We start from the raw sequence: 27147 nt of genomic DNA, 5'->3' as shown, positions 1-27147 counted from the left end.
CTACTCGTGTGTCAGGCACTGTGCTACGTCCTAGAGTCCAGAAGTGACTAACTCATGTCCTCAAAGTAGCCACCATGTAGTTAGGTAGACAAAGATTACTTAAGAATAACTATGGTACAATGTGATAGGTGAAATGATGAACACAGTACAAAAGGGAGATGTGATTAGTTGCTGTATCTGTACAAAGCAAAACCAAAAAGAATTAAAGGAGCAGATCTAATACATCACTCATTGCACACCTATTAGGTGAAGCACTATGCTAGGTATAGGGAAGCAAATATGACTGAACGGGTCCTGTGGTCAAGAACTTCCAAATTCTAAGCAATATTTCTTCAGTGAAAATGGTTTCAACAGAAGGAAAAGCTTAACTAGATTATTTGTTGAGCTCTTTTAAGATTCCTTCCTATCTCAGAGTTGCCCAAATCAAAAAATTATATGTGTGTGTGTGTGTGTGTGTGTGTATACATACATGGCATCTGACATCTAGTCCAGTTGTTCACTGAATGACTTTGAAAAATCATTTCCCCTCTCTGAAGGGGGGAATGTTTCGCTCTGTTTCTCATCTACAAAATAAAGAGTTTGAACCAGATGATCTCTAAGGTGCTTTCTAGCTCTAATAACCATGCTATCAATCCAAAAAGTGGCTGTTCTTTTCTTGCCTGGCTCATAAGCTGATTGACAACATCCTATGTGGAGCAGTCCTGGGGGGAATAAAATAAATCCTTGCTCCGAAAAGTCTGCTTCTACCTCCTAGCTCACACCTGAAATGCTCTCTCCTGAGAGTGTCATTTTATGACTTTAACCTTTATTACAAGGAAAACAATCTGGAAAGATGTTTCAGCATGTTATGAGTTTTTAAGTCTTTGTGTGACGGGCCAGAGTCTCCGATTTGTTATGAGTAGAGCAGTGGGGAGGGGGGAGAAGGGAGAGGTGACGGTGAGAAAGGGCTGGAGGAGGGGGCCCTAAGACTCTTATCAGAAGCCAGATTTCACCTAGTTTTTAAATGGACTAGATCTAAACTAGATGAACTAGATCTGGACCTAAAATTAGATCTGGCTCTAATTTTGCCTGTATCTGGGCAATGGCAAAATTAAGCCAATACAGTCAGTGTCCTGCGTCAGCATCCACAGGCTGTGAGGGGCCCATCTGTGCTCTCGCCCAGGGTATGGAGTGGGGAGAACAGCTGGGGACATCGCCTGGTCCTGCAAAGGGAAAACTCTACGATGGTGCAGCACCGGCAGAGAGGCTGCTGGGAGAGGGTCCCAACCCCTGCTCAGATCCCCAGATTAGATGCCAGGTCACCAGGAAGCACAAGCATAATTCCACAGTGGCCTTGGTTTTCTGTGGAATGCTGTACTTGTGGCTGCAGAAATGGAATTAATTTCTATTCTTTACCAGTTGCCATCTCTCTCTCCTTTCCTCAATTCCCTCCTCCATCACAAGAATCTTCACCTTTCTTATCCAAACCCTGTTCCTCTATTTATATTTTTTCTTTTTTTATAATTAGTTCAAGAACTGTGAAGGGATACAATGGAATATTATTCAGCCTTAAAAAGGAATGAAATTCTGACACATACATGGATGAACCTTGAGGACATCACGCTAAGTGAAATAAGTCAGTCACAAAAGGACAAATATTGTGTGATTCCACTTATATGAGGTACCTAGAGTAGTCAAATTTACAGAGACAGAAAGTAAAATAGTGGTTAGCAGGGACTTAGGGGAGGGGAACGGGGAGCTGGCATTTAATGGATGCAGTTTCAATACGGGACGATGAAAAAGTTCTGGAGATGGATGGTGGTGATGGTTGCACAACAATGCAAATGTACTTAATGACACTGAACTGTGCACTTAAAAACGGTTAAAATGGTAAGTTTTATGTTATCTAGATTTCAACAGAAACACAAAAAAAACTATGAAGAGTCAGAGGGTTTACCCTACTTGCAAGCTAGCAAGTTAGCCTGCTACAATTTCATGGATGCTGACAAGACATAAGACTCTTGAATTAGTCAAAGGACTTTATTACTCACAGCAATAGCAGAAGCCAGAGTGTCAGCATACTCTTCACTGGTTTGCCAACCCTCAACTCCCACAGGGCAACGTGAAGAGGGCCAGGTGACACCTACACACACACTGGGTTGCATTATAAGAGAGGAACTTTGAGCTTAGGGAACCTGAATATTTTATAATTATAACCGGCATTAAGCATGCTTGCCCTTTGCTCCAGAGGTAGACATTTTCTTTATTATACTGGGTAGTAAGCATGCCTGCCTTTTGTCCTAGAGGAAGACACTTTCTCCATCTTCAAATATCCCTGAAAAGACAGTCTGGAACAAAGCGAAGCCAGAGCCTTGCCTGCAAGATGTGCAGAAACATAACAGACCCATGGGGAACTGTCTCCCAACAATCAACATACGTTGTTTTTACAAAAACAATAAAGTTCTTTTCTTTCTTTTTTTTAAGTGAGAACCAAACTAAAGAGCAACAGATCTGAATCTCCAGTTTCAATGTATTTCAAATTTCTTTTTAACAGTTTTATAGAAGCATAATTTACATACTAAAAAATTCATCCATTAAAAAAATATAGTTCAATGAGATTTAGTAAATTTACACAGTTATGCAACCATCACCAAAATCCAGTTTTAAAACACTTTCATCACCAGAAAAAGTTCCCTCGTACCAGTTTGCAGTTAATCCTTGGTCCCGTCCACAACCTAGGCAACTACTGACCTGCTTTCTGTCTCTATAGTTCAGCCTTTTCCAGAAATTTCATACAAATGGAATCATATAATATGTAGTCTTTTGTGTCTGGGTTTTTTCACTGAGCAAGATGTTTTTGAGATTCATCCATGTTGTTGCATGATTCAGCAGCTTGTTTCTTTTTATTGCTGAGAAGTATTTCATTGAAGATGCACTATGTTTTATTTATCCATTCTTCAGTTAATGAACTTCGCATTGTGTCCAGTTTGGGGCGACTATGAATAATGTTATCTTCAATTTTTAAATCTATTTTTCCTTAATTAGCTAACCAAATTTGGTGTGACAGATAACAGAAGCATCAAAACACTGACCAAAAAGTATTGATAGCTAACTTACACAGTACTTACTATTTGCCAGATAGTATTATAAATACTTTATATGTATTAACTTCTTTATTCCTCACAACAATCTATAAGCTAGGTACTATTATTATTATACCCTTTTCACTGATGAGAAAACTGAGGCACAGAGAAGTTCAGTAACTTGCTCCAGGACACACAGCTAAAAAGTGTTAGAGCTAGGATTCAAATTCAGATAACCCAGATCCAGAGTTCATATAGTTAACCAGTACATAATACTCCCTCACACTTAAAACAAACTATTTCTGATAAAATTCTACAACTTCCTCAATTCTTTTAATATTGTAGATACCATTTTTATATTTGAGGCAGGTGTATGTCTCCAAGTATTAATTTATGTTTTGTGTTTCCTTCGTCTCTCTTTTTCATACCCTAAGAGTCCCCTTCCCGCCACCCCCCAGTCCACACTGAAGCAGAAACACAGAGGAAAAAATAAACAAATAAAACAAATCTTCAGACTTAGTAGTTTCAGACACAGCTTACAGAACTAGCTTTTCCTCTCCTCACTGGATAAGACTGACCCTAGAAAAAGAAGAGGGAAAAGGCAGGGTAGCCACAGAACAGGAAAACAAGGGGCAATGGAAGAGATGGGGTGATCCTCAACCCAGAAGGAAATGGGCCTTTGGGGGAAAGGGCAAGGGCGGAGAAAGAAAGACAGGGAATGATTTATCCTCAAAAACGGACTCAACTTTGAAGATAGTAAGCTAAACAGATAATCCATTCACAAAGGATATGTGTGATATGAGTCCACTTATACGAGGAACTGAGGTCAAATTCATAGAGACATAAGGTAGGACGGCAGTTGCCAGAGACTAGGGTGGTAGAGTGGGGGAAATAGGGAGTTATTATTTAATGGGTAGAAAGTTTCAGTTGGGGGATAATGAAAAAGTTCTGGAGACGGATGATGGTTGTACAACAATGTGAATGTACTTAGTGCCACTGAACTTTAAGACGGTAAATTTTATGTATATTTCACCACAGATTTTAAAAATGGACTCTTCTGATTCATCACTGTTCAGCTTGACAGCCCACCATTCAGCAGTCCTGTACATTGATGATCCCACACCCCACAATGGAGATGGGAGACTTGGCAACCTACTGGGGGGAGAAAAGGGAGAAGGGAGAAGTGTGCCCCTCCCAAGGCGGAACTCCACGGTCCCAGTTGGGAATCTCTCAATGAGGACACACTACTATCACACTTGTTTCTCATCAATGTGTACACACTACGTTCTACTTTGTCCATAGACATCCTTTCAATAAAGGATCTGTGTGTTCCCTTCAGAGGCCTTTTAACCACCCTGGCTATGTTTTTTCATAGTTCCCCTAACGGAGTGGGACTGCAAGAGTGGTTCTCGGTCCTGGCTACACATTAGAATCACCTGAGGAGCTTTTCAACTGTACTCAGGCTCAGGCCATATTCCAGGACAATTAACTCAAAATATTTGGGCATAGGACATGAGTATTTTTAAAAGCTCCTAAACGATTCTAATGTGCAGGCCAAGAGGAAAAATAATCTCTTGAGTCTCTTTCAGTTCTAAAATGATGAAAGCCTCCGAATTAAGAAGAGAGCTATAAATACTTTGTACAAACAGAAGTTTTCCTTTTCAACTACCTCCTTGGGAATTATTTCCCCAGAAATGGACTATTAAATTGAATTGAAGGATATGTTTTGTGAGATTGCTATTTGGAATAATTAGGCTAATCCATAATGCCACCTCCAAATATGAATGCACTCTTTCTTCATTGCCCCATCAATACTGGAATGTATAATTTAATTTATTTTAGCAACTTTAACAGATGTGAGATATATCTCATTGCTATTTTTAAATATATTTTTAAAATTCTTTGTGAGGCTGGACATTTTCTTCAATGTTAGCTAACTATTTGGTTTTCCTCTTGTGTGAGCCATCTTTTGATCTTTGCCATAGAGGTTGATTATTTTTCTTGAGATTGTTATTAATGCAGTAATATAATAAAACAGTTTAAAAATAGAATAGCTACCATTAATTGAGACCTACTGTGTGCTAAATACTGTATTATGCTTTACACATGTTATTTTATTTAGTTTTTGCAAAAACCCTACAAGGCAGTTATCATCCCCAAGTTTCAAATGAAAAAACTAAGATTCAGAGAATAATGTTAGGCAAATTACCCAAAGTCACATAGGTAGCAAATAGTAGAGCTGGGATTTGAACCCAGCTCCATCTGGCTCCATTCTCTTTACTGAACAGGTGAGCACTCAACGCTCACCCTGATCACAGCACCTGCTGATGTTTTGTACCATGTGATTCCCACTTTCTGACCACAGGAGATGGGTCTTTTCAGACCCAAAGGTAACATTTGGATCCTGGCCAGCAACCTATGGTATATGCCCTGGGCCAGAAAGGGAAGCCAGGCTGATCATATTCCTCTCTTGAGAATTTGAATTTGGGACCATTGAGTGTCAATATACTTAATAGAAGGAGCAAAAGTCAAAAAGGCTGAACCAAGAGATGCCATCGGTATATCTGGAGTCAAAGGAGCCATGGCAAACTGAAATTATGAGGGACCAGAAACTAAGGTTAGCAGAGAAAGACAGCTCGTAGAGAGAAAACAAAGTAGATGTGCTTAAAGAAGCAGAGGTGCACTCAGAGAACAACTATTTGGCCCATGAGAGAAAAACCAAAGTCAATCTCTCAAGCTACCTCTGTTTTCAGCAACTCTCCAGTTTAGATCCAGTTCATGTATATCCCTAAAATACATATTCTTTTTCTTGAGCCAGCGGGACTGTCTCTGTTTCTTGATATCAAAAAAGCCAGAATAAAACATTCTTTCTCTTAATTTTTTAATACTCTGGATACCAAACTTTTATATATCATATTTATCACAAAGTGTTTCCATTTCAATTCTTTCCTTACTTTTTTTCATTACATTTGATTTTTATAAAAGTGGAATCATTGATCCTATAATCAGTAACACTTTCACCAGTCAAAAACTTATATTCGGGCAAACTATAGTGACAGAAAGCAGATTAGTGGTTACCTGGGATTGGAGGAGGGGAGAAGTGGGAGGAGTCGTGAGGGATGGATTACAAATGAGTCCAAGGAAACCTCACAGGTGATGGATATGGTCAGTATCTTGATTGTGGTGATGGTTTCACAAGTGTACACGTATGTCAAAACTTATCACTTTGTACACTTTAAATATGTGTAGTTTACTTATGACAATGATACCTTGGTTAAAACTATTTTTAAAAATTTATGTTCCTCTCCCTAAGATACTTACATAATTCTATTTCACTCAATCTATTACACTTTATGCTTTATGCTCAACTATAACTCACCTGCAATTTATCGTGATATATGCTATGAAATCTTTATCTGTTTATTTTCTCAGTTTTAATAGTCTATTTTTCAAGTGCATTTCATAAATAACGACTTCTTTCACTGTTGTTTATTACACTTGGCAAGGCATGTTTTGAGCCCTATAGTTTTGAATCTATTTCTACTAATATATTTCATTCCTTGGCCAATTTTCCTGTTTTTAAACCTAATATCACCTGGTTTGGAGGTTTGGAATTTTGTTCCTTTGTAATATTTGTAATGTTTTACAGTCATGTAAAGAAATTTATATTAGGCAAGGATGCTAATGTTCGTTTACACATACACACTGTGGTTCTTACGTACATAATGTAAATTTCATGTATAATATGTATTATACATATATATTAATTAACATCTGAAAAGGATTTAAGTAGAGTTATCATAAGTATTAATATAGTAATATAAAAGATTTTATTCATTGTTCTTCTCTGCCTTGGACAATAATTTTTATTGGGCCTGCAGATCCAAACAAGATCTAACCTGTCTATGGCTAATCTGGTCACCTCAACTACCTATGTACCAATAAAATTTTCATTCTGGACCTAGCAAGCCATACAGAAGTTTGACAACATGCATCTGGCTGTGTTTCAAGACAGGACTACTTTCATCATTTAACCACTTCCTAAATCTCTCTCATTCTTTTCTATTAACTTTGTCCCAAAGTTCTTGATTATGGTTTACAGTTCTAACTTAGGTTTTATTGAGCATAAATGACACACCCAGCACTGTGCAAGGTACTGGGAACACAAACAGAAGAAGACGCTCTTGGGAAGTATGTCTATCTTCATATCATGGTTCTTTCTTCTTCCTGAAGCAAGCAATGAATTATGTAGCACACAGTAAGACATCGAAGAATACTGACCTTGGTAAAGTCCTTCAAACTTAGCTTCCAGCTCTGGCTCTTTGACATTTCAGGGATTACTGGGTGCTGCCAGACCAGTGCTTCAGTACTTTACTAAACTGGAACTCCATGGAGCAATGTAAAAGGAGGTGTCTGTGTCAAATGTTAAGTTATTTAAAATGGAAACTGTCCATATACATTACTTTCATTTACCATTATTTCTCCAGGGTAAAGAAGAATTCAGAATCAAAAGTTACAATACACTTACAGGTGGCTGGCAAAGCAAATCTTTTCCCAAGGCACTAATTCCAATGGAATTAAGTCTTAATGCAAAGTCTGCAAGAGACCACAGAGTTTCTTTTCCTGGGAAGAACAAAGAAATAAGTCAACATGTTGGGTAAATATTCCCACTCCAAATTATTAACACAGGCCATTTTTATTAATAATTAGCATGCTTCACCAGTCGATATAGCATAGAGGATGAAAGTTCAGGCTTTGAAGTCATACAGACCTGCATCAGATTCCTGCCTTTTCTCTTTCCCATAGTATGACCTTGGACAGGTTACTAACCTTTCTAAGCTTCAAGTTCCTCATTTGTAAAATGGAGATGACAGTAACTACCTTGCAGGGCATTGACTCAGAAGTAATGTTAATAAAACATTTAGCAGAGTGCCTGGCTCTATAACAATAATAATTCATTATTTTATCTTTACTGTAAAAGTAGACATCGAAAACTTCTACTTAGCTAGTGTGAAAGTAATATAGGATATGTTTACAAAGCTGGTTGGAAAGCAAATCAAACATACATGAAAAAGTAGAGAACAATAAAAAATAATTTAATATTTTTCAGTGCAATAGGATGCTAAACATGAGGTTTATATTATCTCAGAATTTTGGCAGATGTCCCAAAGGCTGAGAGAATTAGTTGTCAGAACATCCATTCAGGACATACTTCAAGACCTTGAAACCAATTTTGTGACCCCTAGTGATCCACCTCAGGAATTATAAGAGACAAGGAGATCAATCTCTAGACCTGAGAGAGTCTAGAGAGACCAGCATGCAGAATTCTTTAGAGAGTTGTCAGGATCATGACATTGTGTGAGGAGTGGGTGGTGCTTCTCAGAGCACTTTGAAGATATTACTGCCCCACCTTCAGCATGTACTGTTGCTGAAGGAAAGCATACTGCTGGTCTAATTATTGTTCCATTGTAGGCAATTTGTCCTGTCTTTCTGGAAGTTTTTACTATTTTCCATTTACCCCTGATGTTCTAAAGTTTCACTGTGATGTGACTTGGTATAGATTTACTTTTATTTTTCCTGCTTCATTTTCAGAGAGTACTTTCAACCTGAATGAAGATTTTTGACTCTCTTTCAATTCTGGAAAACTCTCAGTCAGTCTCTCATTTAATATTTTTTCCCATAATTCCCATTTTTATCTTGTTCTGGATTTCCTATTAAATATACAATGGATTATCTCAATATATCCTCCATGACTTTTGACAGCTCTTTTATAGATTTATCTTTTTGACTCTGTGCTACGTTTTGGTAAATGCCTCCATACTGTCTTCTAATCCACTACCTCAAAATGTCCAACACTATAACTATCATTTCTTAACATCTACCATACCTCACACTCCAAACTATTTCTCTCCCATGTTCCTTATTTCAGTGATCGGCATTACCCTCCGTCAGAAATCTTGATTCCATCTTCTCCCAGGCTTACCCTCTGCTAATCCTCAGCACTATCAGAGCGATTTTAAAATAATACAATTCTGATCATATTAATCCCATACTTATCCAGTGGACAGATCAGTGATACCCTACTGACCTTAAAAAACATGGCTTAGAGGCCATTCAGGATATGATCTCTGCTTACCCCTTTGGCCTCATATTTCTACCATTTTCCCTTGTACTCTACCTTGTAGCTCTTCATTCATTCAATATATATTTTTATTTATTGAGTGCCTGTTACATGCTAATTACTATTCTGGGCCTTAGAGATATTTCAGTAAACAAAGCAAGCCAAAAAACCCTGTCTTCATGGAATTTAGTAGAGGATAGAGACAGTAAACAAAATAAATATGTAAAGTATATAGTGTGTCAGAGGTAATAACTGTAATGGGGAAAAGTAAAGCAAGGGAGGAGAACGCTGGAGGTGGAAGACGAATGATGAAATTTTAAGTAGAATAATCAGAGAAGGCATTACTGAGATGGTGATATTTGAGCGAAGACTTGAGAGAGTTGAGGGAAGAAAGATCATTGAAATCAGAAGGAACATCAAAGGTGTTAAAGTGGGGAAATACTTGGCTTCTTTAAGAAACAGCAAGATCAATATGGCTGAGCAATTGCGGAGGGCAGGCAGTAAGAGAAGAAATCAGAGAAGTTCCCTGAGTCCGATATCTTTGGGCCTTGGAGGCTATTGTAAGGCATTTGGCTTTCACTCTGAGTGGGGTAAGACACCAGTGGAGGATGTTGAGCAGAACAATGACATGACCTAATTTATGTTTTAAATGAATCACTCTGTGGCTGTGTGGAAGTACAACATAGACAACCCGGGAAGTAGAGAGACCAGTTAGAAGGCTACTGTAAAAAGGCAGGCTTGAGAAAGGATATCTTGCACTAGGATGGTAACAGTAGAGGTAGTAAGACATAGTCAAAGTCTGCTATATTTTGAAGTACTTAACCAATAGGTTCACACTAGTTTCTGTTCCAGATCCTGGAGATACTTTGACTGAAAGGTTGGATGAGGCTCATGAAACAGAAAGAAGTGGCAAAGACAAGACAAAGGCTTTGGCCTAAGCAATTTACAGGATTAAATTACCATTATCCTAGATGGAGAAGATGGCAGGAAGTGCAGGTTTTAGAGGTAAGATTAGGAGATCACTTTTGGAATATGAAGGTTTAGAAGCTTATTGATATCCTCATGGAGAGGTCAAGTGAGTATTTAGATAAATGAGTCTGGAGTACAGGCCAGAGGTCTTGGCCAGAGATACACAGTTGGGAGTGATCAGTGTATAAATAGTATTTAAAGCCAAGAGAATGGACAAGATCAGCTTGGGAAGGAGTGTTGACATAACAGAGAAGAGAGTCAGACACTGAATCCAAGGCTACTCCAAAGGATTGGGGAAATCAAGAGCAACTAGCAAAGGAGACTGAAGAGTAGCAATAGAAAGGAGGAAAACCAGGAGAGTGTAGCATCTTGGAAGCAAGAGAAGAACGTGTTTCAAGGCGAGGGAGTGATCATCCCATCAAATCTGATTGAGAACTGAGAATGGACCGTGAAAGTGACCTTGAAAAGCACAAGTATGGTGGAATTGTTGGGAATAAAGCCTTATTACAGAGGTTTAAGAGAGAATTAGAGCTGGTGGGCACAGGTGATGCTTTTCAGGAGTTTGATAAAGGGGAACAAAGAAATAAGACAATAGCTGGAGGACAAAAATGCATTGGGAGGAGGTGTTTTTGTTGTGTTTGTTTGTAATATGATATATTAATTTTCTATTGCTGCTGTAAGAAATTACCACAAATTTAGTGGCTTAAAACAACACAACTTAATTATCTTACAGGTTAGAAGTCCAACATGGGTCTCATTGAGCTAAAATCAAAATGTCAGCAAGACTGTGTTCCTTTTTAGAGGCTCTAGGGGAGAATTTGTTTTCTTGCCTTTTCCAGCTTCTAGAGGTCACCCACATTCCTTGGCTCAATGCCCCCTTCCTCCATCTTTAAAGCCAGCAACACTGCATCACTCTAACCATTCTTCCACGGTCATATCTCCCTCTGTCTTATTCTGTCTGCTTCCTCTACTTTTAAACCCCCTTGTGGTCACACCGGGCCCATCAGCATAATCTCTCTAGTTTAAGGTCAGCTCATTAGCAAACTTAATTCTATCTGCAATCTTAATTCCCCTTTGCCATGTAACCTAACATATTCACAGGTTCTGGAGATTAGGTTGTGGACATCTCTGGGGAGCCATGATTCTGCCTGCCACCTATGCAATAGATTACAGCATACTTGTTGCTGGGAATAATCCAATATATATACAGAAAGAGAACTTGGTGAGGCAGGAGAGGGCAGAATTGTTGGAGTAACATGAGTGAGCAGATGGAGGAACTGGTTTTCCATAGGAACAAGGAGGGTTCCTCTCTCTTTAACGGAAGAGGAGGGAGAAGACAACATATGGGACAGATGCTGGCCAGTGGGTAGATGTGGTGGTGGGAGTCACTTTTTACTCAGTGACTTAGAAACAAGGTTATTGACCAAGAGCAAGGATGGAGGTGAAGGTGTTGGAGGTGTGAGAAGATAGAAATGATAAAACTTGACATCCCAGAGAGCAAGAGTATGAAAGGAGTAGAGAAATGTCCTGGGGCTGGCCCAGTGGTGCAGCAGTTAAGTGTGCACGTTTCACTTCAGCGGTCCGGGGTTCACCAGTTCAGATCCCAGGTGCAGACATGGCACCACTTGGCAAGCCATGCTCTGCTAGGTGTCCCACATATAAAGTAGAGGAAGATGGGCATGGATGTTAACTCAGGGCTAGTCTTCCTCAGCAAAAAGAGGAGGATTGGCAGCAGATGTTAGCTCAGAGCCAATCTTCCTCAGAAAAAAAAAAAGAAAGAAATGTCCTGAGTATCAAGGTAGCACCAAGGGCCCACTTGAGGTTTGTGGTCATTAATTTAAAGAGTGACCATTCAGGGGCCAGCCCCGTGGTCGAGTGGTTGGGTTCACGCACTCTGCTTTAGCGGCCCAGGGTTTCGCCAGTTCAGATCTTGGGCACAGACCTACCACCACTCATCAAGCCACGCTGAGGCAGTCCCCCACATGCCACAACCAGAAGGAACCACATCTAAAATATACACCTATGTACCGGGGGGTTTTGGAGAGAAGGAAAAATATTTTAAGTGTGACCATTCAGCTCGTTTCCTCCAGTTGAGCAGACAAAGCATTGGTATATTAATTAGTCAGGGTAGGATAACTGCCGTATAAACCCCAAATGCCAGTGCCTTAATACGACCAAAGTTAATTTCTCACTAAGAAATTTACATGGATTATCTCACTTAATTCTCACAAACAGTTGAATAAAGTGGATACTATTATTATGATGCTTTTCAGATGAGAAAACTAAAAACTAAAGAATTGGTTGAAGTAAGCTTCAGCTCTAATTTTTGTTTCAGGAATTAGTTTTATTTGGGGTATCTAAAAATAATATTTGCCTTATAAAATTAATTCAGTAAACGTAATTTGATCACTACATTCATTCATTAACAAACTATTATTAGTATCAACTATGTTAGGCTATATATTTCAAAACAGTTCATGGTATTAGGAATCTTCGTCTGTAACAATTGGAGCAGCATTTTTTCAATTAACTATCAGGGCCAGGTAAGTTATTTTCTAGGTAATTCTTATTTCTTCTTTTTGTTTGGTCTATTTATATTCTCTCTTCTTGCATCTCATTTAGTATTTTAATTTTTCTAGGCATTTATCTATCTAATTTATTTCTTCAAATTTACTAGTATGGAAGTAGTAACTTTCCTCAAACATTCTTAATTCACTTCCACATTATTTCTTTTATTTGTTTATCCTCCCTGAATTTAAAAATACTTTTAATTTTTTTAAAAAGCAATTATTTATTTATGTAGAATTTTCAATACCATTTTAACACACTATTTGTAATTTTGGTGCTTTAAAACTAATTTCCACACAGATTAACTTTAACACCTTCACTTCATTTAAATGAAAGGAGCTCCTCCTACTGTTTTTCTGGATTAATGCTAATTGTTAGGTCCTGTTTCATATATAAAGAATTAGAATTCCATTTATGTAGTCAAAACCAGAACGTAAGTCATGTCTCTCAACACTCAAAAGTTTCTTACGTGCAATAAAAATGGCAAGTGATCACTAGGAGATCACTGACTTAGGTAGCAAATATCAAGGGTCAATTGGGCTATGCTTCCTTGTTGTTTGGCTAAGGAGTTTCTCTCCTTAGACTAAAGGAGAGGACACAGTATCATAAAATAAAATATGGGCTTTGGGTTGGGTCACTTAATAGCTATGTGCACTTACAAGTAGGCAGTTACTGAATATCTACTGGCACCCGTGGATAACTAGGCACTATAAAAGGAGTTAGGGACATGTGAATATGAAATACTGCCCCCCGCCCCCCATCCTCCATTCTATACTCTGGACAAGCAGAGACATGAGTTATAATTTTGGCTCTTTTATTGCCTTTGGGGTAATATGTGCAAGTCACTAAAGTATTTGAGACTCAGTTTCCTAGTCTGTGAAATGGAAGTAATAATACCTACCTCACAGGGTTTTTTAAGGAATTAAATGATAAAAGTGCTTATGTAAAATACTTAGTACATAATAGGTACATAGTAACTGTGAGTTCCTTTTCTTTCTCCCTTTAGATCTGATCTCAGAAAAAGAAAAAAACAGCCTCATGTTTAGGAAGGAGCAATAGCGTCCTTTTAATAATTATAGTACCCCCAAATAATCGAATAGTACATACTCTGAGCTCCGGAAGCAGTGCAGGATTTTCTCAGCTTTGGCACCACTGACATTTTGGACCCAATGATGCTCCATTGTGGAGCGCTGTCCTGAACACTGAGGGATGTTTAGCAGCATCCCTGGTCTCTACTCACTACATGCCAGCAACAGGCCCCTGGTTGTAAAAATCAAAAGTATCTCCAGACATTGCCAAATGTTCCCTCAGAGGGAAAGTCACCCCCAGTTGAGAACCTCTGCATTATTGGATGATGAACTCATATTAAGTGGGTCTTTAGGAGCATTTAAAATTGTTAAATGGAATAAATTATCATAGGTAGTCAAGTATTGCTTATTAATATAAATTTCCTACTATGAGTTTCGGTCAAAAGTTTGAAAGCCACTGTTCCATACTTAAAAACTTTCATATAAAGGATCTCAGTCAGAAAATTCTATAAAGTACGCAGGACAGTAGTCATCCCTGTTTTACAATCAGAAAATTGAGCCTCAGATCAGCTGAGTAACTTGCTCTCAGGCTAAAGGAAGGATTTGAAGCACAACCCAAGTCTCTAAACTTTTATTGACAAGGTGGAAAGGACATTGTCACCTGAAGGCAAAGATCTCCAGTACAGTCCAGAAGGACAGAGGCATCAGAGTCAGACGACTTGGTGGTGGGTCCAACAATTAAAATTTAATATCAAAACACTAGATGGAAATTTGAAGAACATTTTATCAAGATTGTGTTTTTCCACACTGGCTAGCTAATCCTTGTATACCCCATAGGTAGTTGTGGAATGAATAAATGAGTGAATGAACATGGACCACACAATTCCTATTACACTTCAATCAGCTAGGCCCTCTGCTCACCCCCAGTCAGGCATGCTGCTCCCTTTGCCTAGAATCTCTCTCTTCTCCTTCCCCACTGACTTCTAGACTCAGCTCTCCAACAGTCCTCTGGGGGACACTTTCCACAAGTCCCCAGACAGGTTTATTTCCTCCTGTGTGCTCCTTCTACAGGCCTTACCTAATTGCACTGTAATGATCTGTTCCACAATTGTTCCCTGACACCTCCTGTGTCTTTTGACCCTTTCTACCCAGTGCCCCATCCCAGAGGTAGCAACTATGTTCTATTACAAAGACCATTAACCACAGCATCCACCTTCGTTCTGGGCGATGCAGCTGTTGTTTAGGAATTGTTGACTGATTGCGCGGAAGGAAGGAAGACAAGGCAATTATCTGACACTTTGGAAGCAAAAGTATATTACTGCTCCCTTTCAAGCTAAGGGGAAAACAACTATCCATTTCATTCTCATGGGTTAAAGCTTTCCTTCTGAAGGAGAAGACAGCAGTGGAAGGCTCGAGCTCTCGGTGGTGCAGGCCCCGACTCTGTGGAGGTGTGCGTGCACTGCAGGCTGCTCGCCCTGCTGCCCCAGCCAAACTCCAAGAAGGCACTGCAGTCTCCCACCCGACTCTGCCACCTGGAGTTGAGCTGTCACTGCCTAAGCCATAGGCCCTAAGGCATCTAGCTCTGTGTCCCCACCTTTCAGGACAGTCACTTCGACTCCAGTTAAATGGATGGCTTACCAGGACCTGCCCTAGACGATTCTGCTTCAGTGGGTTGGAGATGAGGCACCCAATAATTTGTGTTTTTAACTAGTATCCCAAGTGATTCTTACTATCAAGGAATTTTGGGAAACTAATCATCTTTGTTTCAGCCACGCTATAGAATTAGGGCAGTTATTTATTGTTCAGTGACTTTACCTCTAAGCTAATTTTGGAATATGTTTCTGGTTGAGAGACAAAATGCTCCTTGAAGGTGTAGCTGATTAATATGCAGAGTATATTACACTGCAGCTTTTACCTTCCTTGTCAGCAGGGTGATTCAAGGGAGAGCGGCTTTAAAGGCGAGGACCATGGGGAAACCCCAAACTTCAGACCCATTCTGGCCACGTGCGCCAAACCAGGCCCCGAACCTCAGTGCTGGGACGACGATCTGCGGGTCTGAGCGTTATGGGAGCCAGTTCAGTCCTTTCACAGACGAGGTCAGAGAGCTGAGTGACCAGCAGCAGTCTCCCTCACCAGACTTTGGCCGGAAAAAAATACAGTCGGGGGGGGTGGCTTTCTTTAGTAAGACGCCTTGTTTGAAGCTGTTCTCGGCAAGAAAAGCAGAGAAAAAACAGGCCCGACTTTTTATTCCGACTTCACAAGCCGCAAGTCTGCATCTTTAGTGGGGACAGGGGGCATAGTCAGTAAGCTCTTGTTGCTGGTCTCCTGCCTTCCTTCCTAGTCGGATCCAGTCAGGCTCTCCTTGTCAATCGCGGTCAAAGGGACTCTGGTGGGAAAAACAACAGCAAACGTTTCTGAAAGGGAGGAAGTCTTCAGCCACTCGTGACCACAGGAAATCCATCCGGGCCAAAAAGATAGTGGCCGCTTGGCTGAGGGGCCTCGGGACTTCACAGTATTTGCTCCTGTGTGGAACAGGCGGGAGTCCATAAAATAACACAGTTATGGAGAGATCAAATCACTTGCCCAAGGGGCTCCCCTCGGGGTACGCGTACCACCGCGGGACCCACAAGGCCGAGACCCAGACCCAAAGGGGAGTCTCACGCGCAGGCGCACGACCGCCCCGCGGCTAGGGCGGTGGCAAGGGCGGGGCGCTCGAGGGCGGGGCGAGGGTCAGTCACGTGGGCCGCTCTGCCCTCGCCGCGATTTCCCTACAAGGACTTGAGCTAACGAGCCCCGCCCCTGGCCGTGCCCTGGAATGTGCCCTCAAGACAGACTCGCCCATTTGCCACTGGGAAAGGGGGGAAGAAAAGCTTACGTTGTAAGATGAGGTATAAAAAAGAAGAAAACTCAGTGACCAGACCCAACAAGCCATTACACATTGTTCTCTGTTCTACGTCGCCTGCTTTATACTTCCTTCCCGTGCACTCGGTCAAAATTGCGTCCTTTAGCACACTGGCAATTTCCCCCCTCGACGCCTTTCCATTAAGTCAGGCCCACAATGTTGGCTGAGAACGCTGACGAGGCTTCCTTCCGGTTTGCTAAGCCGAGGCCGGAAGTGTTGGGTTTTAGCGGCTTTGGGAATAGAAGGCTGGTAATAGCGGCTGCGAGGGCGGCGAGGGGCTGAGTGAAGTGCTCGCATTCTCGCGACCGTGCAGGGTGAGTGTTGCTCGCGGTCGGGCGCGTGAGGCCCATCTCCCCGGGGCGGCGGGGAGGGCAGCGGCGGGCCCCCGGCGCCGGGGTCGCACCTGGGCGGGTGGACCAGCCAGTTCCTCGGTTTCCAGTCCGAGTTCCGGATTCGAAGGCCACGGCTAGAAGTGCCCAGACGTGGACTTCGCTCTTTTGCCCAAACTTGGAGCTCGGGAAGTGTGGCTTAGCTTTGGCGCCGCGAGCTTGGGCGACCGCCGGGCCCGCGAAACCCGAACCCCGCGGCGCTGACTCCGCGACTAAGTTTAGTTTCTATCGTAAACTTGCCCCATTCAAGAGAGTTTGCGCAAAAACCGTCGCCCCGTGTCCCCCCTGCTACAGCTGTTGTTGCAGCTGTGTGGCTACGTTTAGTAGGAATGACCAACTCAAATTAGCAACTTCCTCAGCTCAGTATCCATTTCTGTAATTAGAACTTTTTTTTAAAAAGTGAGATTTGGACGACGAGGGGTTTGGGGTTTAGTTTCCGGCTTGAGAAAAATTCCACAATATAGTACCGTGTTCCTTTCGGATGGAAACTTGAAGTCAGTTTACCAAAGTGTTACCTTTTAAAGTAGTTGAGTAGGTATATGAAAGTATGTATCAGTTCTTTACAGAACTTTGCAACAGAAATATGCATTCAGCTGAGATTTGGACTTGGCAAAAGTTTTATATCTAAAAGCGAAGAAAGTCAATACTTGTTAAAATTACTCTCTGTTTCATGTTCTGGAAGGCTTTTGATAAAACTTAACCAGAAAAGCATTTTATTTTCCAAAGTGAGGCTTTACTGGCAAGGGAACCCTGACATCTAGTTTTCTTTGTCGAATGCTAAGAACTTTCTGGGTGTGGCAGTCTAAGAGAACTAACCCTGCCTTCAACCGGAAGTTTGCGGAGGAATTGAAAACTTGGCTTAGTTGGAACGGAAGCACCAACCTGAAAATGTACTTTTAAAAAACTGGTTGGCATCAAAAAATTATGTATACTTAGCTTGGAAAAAAGTGAGTTGATTAAATGCAGTAGATTTGAAAAGCAGATACTACGTGCTGTCACGCTAGGAGGTGTTTGCTAAGATGGGAGTTTTTCCTTAAATAATGTATCATATTTCCCTGAGTACTATCGGTGTAAGCACTGGTTCTGTAGAAAAAGTCTCTAAATTATTTTACATTTGTTACCACTTTATAAATGTTAGACTCTAGGATTCTAACTAGAGTAATCTAATGTAATATTAGTATGGATTAATCCAATGTTATAAATGAAACCATAATATCTAGAGATTCTGAAAAATCTGTTGCCCTTGGTGTGTGGGGACAGCCTCCTTGAGGTTCTTTATTTTCCATTTCTCCCACCACTTAATGTAGTCTAACATCTTCCTTACATGGGTTGCATCTGTCCTTTTGTTATAACCCTGAATGATTCTCTTCCTATTTGATCAAGCTAAAAATAAAACCATAAGTTGATTGCCATCAACACTCCCCTCCCCGATTGAAAACAAGATTATACTCCCTTGGATCTGTAAATTAAATCTCCTTGTCCACAGTTGACTGTTTCATTTACTTTCTCTTGCATCTGAAATCCTTCTGTGTTTCATAGAAGCCTGCTCTGTAAGTGTCCCTACTTTCCAGTTTCATACAACACATATCCCTTCACACCAAAAATCTTTCATTAAATGCTCCAAAAATAGACTGTAGACTCTAACTTAGAATGAGTGACGATCCTCATAACTTGGAAATCTCAGGTGCCTACGTGGCAATCTTCCCGTCCTAAATAAAGAATATGACATTGATGTATGAAGTATTTGCAATTTTATTTTACCCTAGTTTTCTAAATTTATATGAGAGTTGTCCATTTGCTGAAGGCTTGTGCATGGAGAGAAATTAACAGTCTCACCTGTTTGGGGAAAGAAAAAATGGACGGCAAACTAGAATAGCAAGGAGGACAGTGACAATATCATAAGCGATCTCTTCCTTGGGATCATAGCACTGTTCCTGATCTGCCTCCCTCTACACTAGTGTTTATTCCACCTATACTTTTAGTTTGGTAGGAAAAAAATAAACCACACTTTTCTTATTTTGGAACAACTGACTGTGAAGCTGAACTCCCTGTTACTGAAAGGCTCCAGGTTTCTGATAGGATGTAAACTAACTGGAAGATCAGAATCCAACCTCCTTGAAAAAGTGAAGGCCCAAGTAGTAACTTGCCCAACATTATGCTACCAGTTTTTGGTAGAATTAACTACCTTAATTTGTTAGAATTAAGGCTAACATCTGAAATCACTTAATTCTAAGGATGTCTTGTAGCTTCTAAGTGGTACCGGGTTTTTTCAAGGTCGTCCTCCCCCCCGCCCCCTCCGCTGAATCTTTTAGAAACAAAGATCTCTGAACTCAAAGTATTTGTAAATCATGTACCACCTTTGAGTTATTTTTCATTCTTGTCACACTATTTTGACTTGAGAGTCATACTTCTGGAATGAAAACTATGTGACTCATTTCATAAATTGAACCAATTATCTCATTTCTTTATAGTTGCCTCCCCAACTATATTTTAGGCTCCTTAAAGATAGAACACTTGCCTTCTATTTCTTAATTCTTAAATAGTACTCAACACTAGTGGCATTTGATGGGCATTAGTGTAATTAATTGTAATTAAAGGTTGATGATTAAGTATCAAATGATCTAAAGAAAAGTTCTCTGTGAGACCATTGTCAGTGCTGACCAAAAAGAACCTTTATAACTTGTAAAAACTATTTTATAATGCATATACAAATTTAAAGAGTACTTGATTAAAAGAGAGACTAATAGGAAATACATCAAAACTTGAATATATAGATGTATTACTTTATAACCCAAACTAAGCATTTTTAAGGATACTTAAAGAACCCCCACTAAATTTAATATTATGAGGTTTTGTAGATTAAAAAATCAGTTGTGTCAACCATTTGACTTGTACTTTTCATCAGTTTCTTTGTCTTTAAAATAACTAACATTCCTGCATCATTAGGCGAAGACAATGTTGTCAAACGAAACAGACTATTTTTAAAGACATGCTTTGGTTTGCGAAGACATAGCATGCCTAAAATATTAGAGACATGGACTGGTAAATATGTGCCACTCATCAGTTCTCAGCCTCTCACTCCAAGTCCTTGAGCACGTTTAAGAGACGGAGGAATAATATACTCCATAACTCTTTGTAGTTTTTAAAACTACATTTAGAATAGAAGAGAAAATTGCAGCTCTACGTAGTTTAGATAATAATGGGATTTACTGCCCCCAAAAGGTGTCACAGAATGAAAATACACATTCATGAATGGTTTAGAGAAATTATGAAAAGCAGCCTCCTAAAGGATGATTAAAGGACTCTTGGAAATTAGGGAGGAATATATATCATAATTTCTGTGTCATGTAGGGTATGTCTTAACAAACAGCACATTCTAGTGTATTGCCAAAGAGTGCTAGATTGGATGGACTGGAATTTGTGACTCTCCTTTGTGGAATTTCCGACTAAAATCTGAGAACAGATTTAGCTAAAAAAAAATCTAAGGCACCGCTTTTCTAATTATCTACATAATTGAATTTAGTCTGAGTGATGTAGTGTAATCAAGAAAAGAATGTAAGAAATAACATTTTAAACTTGTATGAAGCATTGTATTCCAAGGTCACTTGGCAGTGCTGAGATCTAGGTAGTCCTTCATTCTTTGCAGTCCACAGACTTATTTTTAGAGCAAGGGCATACTGTTTTGCTACGTCATAGCTAAATGTTGTTTTCAGAACGTAAGCTTTAAAAGTGTTACCCTGGTCAGAGAATGAAATCAGTAGTGCCTATTTTAGATCTGCTTGGAAGAATATAACTCAGTACAGTGTCTTGGTCTTGTTGATTAGAGGTTTTGCAAACTACCATCACACCTCAGCCCTGAAGGATGGTATGGTAAAATTTTATTATCCAATAACTGGGATTTTTAACTTAAATTTTTCTAGTCTTTTAAAGATTGAGTGTTGAAAGGAAAGTTGCCTTTTCATTTTAGGTAATATCAGACATGCTTTTTATTTTTATCTTAAGTTTTACAGGGATAATTTAGATTATTAGCGAGCAGAGTAGCTTCCATACCTCCTAAAACGTTTTCTAAAACTTTTTTTAAACTAAATTGCATTAAAAACTGTTGTGCTCTGATTTTTTGTTTAGAGGACTTAGTCACTTCGAGTGACTAAGAAATTGTGCAAGAAATTGATTTGGCTAAAGTGAAAATATCTGTAAAACTGAATTATAGGTGAATTAACTCCAGGGTTTTCTATACTTTTCAATTAGCCTTTAAACAAATATGTTTGTTGAGTGACTTTGATTTCCAGAAGTGAAGGTGCAGTAGGAGATGTTAGTTGCAAGTGGAAGAATGATATTTGGCAATAAAGATTAGAAGATGAAGACCTGTTCCATCAGTTAGTCTTCCTTCTTACTTTCTGTCCACCTTAGAATGGGACAGCTAGTTTAGACTAGGCTGCAGAAGGATAGACCTGTTGAAGATGAATTAGTATTCCTCAGTACTCCCATAGCGCTGAAGTATAGAACTGGCACTGTTGCCCCAGGAGACCTACATTTTATTGTTTCTTGTTTTCTATATCATTAAACCAGTAGATTTGGTTACGGGTCCTTATTAGACTATACAGCAGTACTGGGGACGTGCAATCTTGTTCATAGGCTCTGAGCTTTGAATTAATGTTGGTTGTAATTTGGAATATGAAGTTAGTGATGGACTGTTTATTAAATGTCATAATAAGGATGAGTAAGCTCAAAGCATGAGCCTGGTTTTTCTCTTTGTAATTTGGTTCTATGAGTAATAGTATTGATCAGTTGAGAGAGATTTTTGCCAAGTGATACTATCCCGCTAAATAGTTTGTAGACACATCTCTAAGTAACTCAAACGTATCAGGAAGGTTGATTCATTTTACTTTTGGTTAATCTTTATTTTTCTTGTATTTCCCTTCCTAATTAGGATTTAACCGCCACCATGTCGAGCAAAAGGGCAAAGACCAAGACCACCAAGAAGCGCCCCCAGCGCGCAACATCCAATGTGTTCGCCATGTTTGACCAGTCACAGATTCAGGAGTTCAAAGAGGCCTTCAACATGATTGATCAGAACAGAGATGGTTTCATTGACAAGGAAGATTTGCATGATATGCTTGCCTCCTTGGGTAATGTTCAGTTTTAATATTAAAATATTAGATAGAATTTATATAATGCCTTTTATATTTATTTCTTAAGTCTTAAAGTTCTGTGAAGCCCCTCAAATTATGTTTTAGTTTACTAAGATTTGAAGTCTGGAGCAGTGTTTCCCAAAGTGTGGTTCTTGGACCATCTGCAGATTTCTGGCCAGATCTCAGGATTGGGCTCGAGGCCAGCCCTGTGTGTGTGTTGCAAACACTGATTTTGATTATGAGAGTAGTAGTAGTCTTCCTGATATCCCGATGGAATAGCCTACAATCTCCGGACTCTTAATACAGGCCCTATTCATTGAGAAGACTTTTTTTTCCAAATAGTTTCGCTGTCATGAATACAAACAGCAAACTGTATAAATGATAATCTTTCTTGTCAAAATATTTGCTATGATGAGTGGTTGATGCATTTTGTGGTGTAGTTAAAATTATAATCCTCTTTTTTATTTAGGGAAAAATCCAACTGATGAGTATCTGGATGCCATGATGAATGAGGCTCCTGGGCCCATAAATTTTACCATGTTTCTCACGATGTTTGGTGAAAAGTTAAATGGGACAGATCCAGAAGATGTTATCAGAAATGCTTTTGCTTGTTTTGATGAAGAAGCAACTGGTAAGTCTGAGGTAACCTTTAATTAGCAAGGGATTTAATTTTTAGTTATACCATACCAGTTTTTTTTTTTCAACAGGCTTCTACGCCATATTACTCACTTCACTGCCTCTGCCCTTAAATATTTAATTTACAATTTAATAGGTGTATTTATGTTACTCCTTTACTAGAATAATTCTGCAAGGGTTAGGCAAGCAGTAAATATGTGTTGAATGAATAACTTTTAGCAGAGCAGTCTTGGATAAAATGTAAATTGCTATAGGCCATGACACCAGTATAGTCCTGTGTTTATCAGGTACCTCTCAGCCCTGAGATTGTTTAAATCTGGTATCTACTTTCACTCTGGAATCAGACTCCCAGGTTTTGTATTCCTATTTTGTGTAATAGCCGTGTGATTTCAGGCAAGTTACTTCTCTAAGCCTCTCTTTTCTTATTTGTAAAATGAGCAATAATATTACCTATCTCATAGGGTTGTTGTAAGGATTAAATGAGGTAATTTATATAAAGTGCTTAACATACTGCCTGGCATAGAGTTAACTCTCAAAAGAACACCAAAAGTTAACTACCTAACTGCCTGATTCCTTGCAGAAGTGCATGTAATAAGAGAAAACATAAGGGGATAACTCACATGGCAAGTATTTTGAGAAGGAAGGCACACCTTTGGTTACGTATTACTTAGACTAGTTTAAATAGTCCAAGCATAGTCTGGTGTTGGAAGCATAGTCTCCCCACTCTGGCACTGAAGGCTCCCCACATGTGGCCTCATTTGGCCTACTCAGGTAACCCTTTACTCTCTCTCTTCTTAAGCTCCTTCCAAGCTCCTCTGTGCATTGGTGTCAGAACTTCCACCATTTCTGCCTCTGTGCCTTCCTTGTCATACCACCTCTCCTCCCTCCTCTTAAAACTCTTTGACAGTTATTTCTGAAAGGGCTGGGAGGAGGAGCAGACAGAGGAGACTTGCTTTTTTTCTCCTCAAGTCACTTCTGTGTTGATTGATTTTTTTACTGTGAGCAGGTGTTACTTTTTTGAGAGAAAGGAATAAAACCATTAAAGAGTGAAATGTCTTTACCATTCTTCAAACTCATTTTAATGGTCACGTTTTTTATAGAGCCCTACCTGTGTTTTCCTACCATTTTCTCCTGGCCCCCAGGAGAACTTAAAGCCTCTCCCTTCTTTCCACCTCCAGAGTATTTAATTTATCTCTGTCCTGGGATATACTCTATCTCAACTTCTATTTTAGTTGTATATTTATTCCCAGTCATCACACTCTCTCCTCACTCTCAGGGTCATGGCTGTGTGTCTTCCAACAACATTATATTCCCATCTTTGTAACCCCCTCTAGCACCTTCCACAGTCCCTTGCACATAGCCAATGATTAGTTTATGTGATAGTTGAATGGCTTGGCTGGCAATGAGGACGTATTTCTACGAGCGAAAAGTCTAAGATTTGAGGGACTTTTTTTTTAATCTAAGATTAGCAAAAAACCCCCAATATATCTAGAGTTTATTTTGTGAACTGACCATATCTCTTTAAATTCATTTTATAGGAAATAGATTATCAATCTTTTAGTTTAATTTCACATATAAAGAAGTTTTCAGATTATTCTTTTTTTACTTTATGAATTTCAAAATCTATGCTTGAATGGATCATTTATCACCTTTGGTTTAGTACATTAGTGGCTCTTAATCATAATTGCACATTCAAATTACTCGAGGAGCCTTTAAAAATATCAATACCAGATAATAAGTCAAGGGTGGGATCTGGGCTTCTTTATTTTGTTTTATTTTAAGCTCCCTGGGTGATTCCAGTGTGCAGTTGTGTTTTATAAGAAACCCTAGTATCACAAATCGAGAGTAGAAAGCACACCTTTGGGCTCACCACTTCACAAGCCCAGTGTCTGTGACATAGCTAATGCTCAAATATTTACTCTGTTTTTGCACACCCTGGCCTGGCCGTATTTGTTATTAAATCTGAATTAGATTTGTAAAAAAAAAATATATGTATCATTTTACATATAAAAAAATCAAAGTCAGAGGTAAAGTGAAATGCCTGAAATAACATAGCTTGTTAAAACTGGACCTCAAGATTCCAGTATTCTTTCCACTGAAGCACTTTATTGATGTTTATGATGGGGTATTGATTTTAGTGTTTTTTGCTTGTAGAATAAGTGGCCATTCATGCTACCTTAAGGAATCGTATGAGACAGATTCCTTACTCACACTTTACTGCTTTTGTTTAGGCTTGGGCTTAGCCCTTCTTATCCAGAGATCAGGAGGTGGATGTGGAGGGAGATGACAGCACAGCAGGTTAATGCCACTAAGCAGCTGGGCATTTTCTAGGCAACTGTCTGCTGAGGGTGGCTTAAGCATGTGGAAATCCCATATTTCATACGTTTGCATGTTTATAGTTCTTAACATATAGGGCATGTTTAGTCAAGTGTAGATGTTCCTTGTAATTAATCCTCCGAGTAGTGTATATTTCTGATCCTTTATTCTTTATTCTTTAGGCACCATTCAGGAGGATTACCTGAGAGAGCTGCTGACAACAATGGGAGATCGGTTTACTGACGAGGAAGTGGATGAGCTGTACAGAGAAGCGCCTATTGACAAGAAGGGAAATTTCAATTACATTGAGTTCACGCGCATCCTTAAACATGGAGCAAAAGACAAAGATGACTGAAAGAACTTCAAATTCCAGCCAAACGTTACTTGTTGCCACTTTGGGTATTTCTGAGACTTTCTCTTATAGCCTATTGCATGCCCTTAGCTTTACAGCTTTTGCCTTTCTTGTTGTATTTATTCTCAGCCATTTTGGGCACGTGCATCTCTATAATCAGACTGGAAATGGGACTTTTTGTCATTTTCAGAATAGAAAATAGGGTAATTTAACTTACCAGCCCCCCCGCCAAAATAACTGCAGTCTGCACAGAGTCAATATATTTTTTCAGAGAAAGTTATTCACTCAATTTTTTCTGAACCATAATTAAACTTTATGATAAAAATTTGCTTGTTTAAAATTTCTTATTTACCAGAAATGGCTTAGTTTTAGTTGCGTCTTCCAAAGAAAGGCAGATGAGGCAAATCATAGAAAATAAGGTTTTTAGACCTCTGCCTTACTCCTTCCAGTTTTCCTAACATTCCCATCTCCTCTAGTCATCCCCCCCAAAGAAAGCCAATTTTAATTACCTTGATCGGGTTTCCTGCACTTTGTCTTCCAATTTTAAAAAGAATTTCTTGTAGGATTTGCATATATGTATAATAGCTCTGGTAGCTTTAAGTTTAACATACCTGCCAACATCCCTCCTTATTTATTTTCAGCTTTTGTACTTCATTTAAAATTACACACCAGGCCGTGAGCATAATTTTAATTTGTCCTAACTTTTAAAACTATTTCAGCCTCAAAGGTTCTGAGGAATGCTTCTACCAAAGAGACAGCTGTTTTTGTATTGTATTTCAAAGTGTTGGAACTACAGTACAGTATTTTTTATCGTATATAGTTTCTCTTTAACCCAACAGTCCCTGTTGAAATACTGTGTTTGTTTATACAGAGATTCACCCTGAGTCCATGTTTGAGTTTTGGACATTCCTGACCTGCCCACAATCAAAACAGCTGAAGCTACATGCCTGGGAAAGTGAGATCATTATTTCAATCCTAAAAATAACTTCTGCTATTCGCAGAAATGCAGGACTGTTTCAGAGTTGATGAAGTGGTAGACAGTTACTCACTTTGGGCTTCAAAAATCTGACTTTCCAAGATTCATGAGTTTAAGAAAGATCTTGAAACATTGGGGAAAATGTTGAAAGAGTTGACATTTAGCCTATGAAGATAATTGATAATTACTTTGTTTTATCCTGCTATTAAACAAGACTGTCCTTGGACAGAAACCATTACCTCATTCAGTAAACAATTACTGATTGCCTTCAGTGCAGCAGACCTTTACGCTCAACAGAATAGTGAGCTCCATCCTTTAAGCTGGTGAGGCCAGCTTTATACAACAGGAGTAGGACTAGTAACAAGTCTGTTCTTGCCCCCTGCAAGATTAGAATCCTAGCGCCTTGCTTAACTCTGCCCTTTATATATGTTCCTGAATTCCATTCAGTGGTTTAAGCAAAGTACTTTGTTCAGGCTATAGCCATGATGTTAAAGTCTTGTTTGTTGAATTGCATTTCCATTTCAACTGAAAAATAATCACTTCTGCTTTGTTAATCAAATTTCCAGTGAAGAACAAACAACATTGTTTCCACTCAAAGAAAAAGTGGTCTCATTTACTAAAATTATCCCTTGTAGTATCCCCCATTTCACAAGACTGCTCAAAGAACCAGCCTCTATTAGGGACAGTGAATGGTCT

General features: G+C 39.3%; 2 protein-coding genes across 3 annotated transcripts in view; one reads left to right on the top strand and one right to left on the bottom strand.

Moving 5' to 3' along the window:
- Positions 1-16453, bottom strand: part of MYOM1 (myomesin 1) — a 158206-nt gene extending 141753 nt beyond the window's left edge. Inside the window, exon 1 of the mRNA XM_070513340.1 lies at positions 15664-16453. The gene's annotated coding sequence lies outside the window, so the exon portion shown is untranslated. The remainder of the gene's footprint in view (positions 1-15663) is intronic.
- A 16-nt stretch (positions 16454-16469) lies between these two features.
- On the top strand, positions 16470-25800 carry LOC106822903 (myosin regulatory light polypeptide 9). Of its 2 annotated transcripts, none has more exons than XM_014828266.3 (4): positions 16470-16964; positions 21970-22168; positions 22641-22802; positions 25306-25800. In XM_014828266.3, the coding sequence occupies exons 2-4, from the start codon at positions 21985-21987 to the stop codon at positions 25476-25478; spliced, it is 519 nt and encodes a 172-aa protein (XP_014683752.1). In that variant the 5' UTR covers positions 16470-16964; positions 21970-21984; the 3' UTR covers positions 25479-25800. The 2 variants fall into 2 exon arrangements, with proteins under 2 accessions (XP_014683752.1, XP_014683751.1); XM_014828265.3 differs by lacking the exon at positions 16470-16964 and adding an exon at positions 20732-20904.
- Positions 25801-27147: the final 1347 nt, after the last annotated feature.

This window comes from Equus asinus, chromosome 7 (assembly GCF_041296235.1).
Source record: "Equus asinus isolate D_3611 breed Donkey chromosome 7, EquAss-T2T_v2, whole genome shotgun sequence".
In the NCBI taxonomy this organism is placed as follows: domain Eukaryota; kingdom Metazoa; phylum Chordata; class Mammalia; order Perissodactyla; family Equidae; genus Equus; species Equus asinus.
Note: the sequence above shows the minus strand (reverse complement) of the source record. Positions and strands in the feature narration are given on the sequence as shown.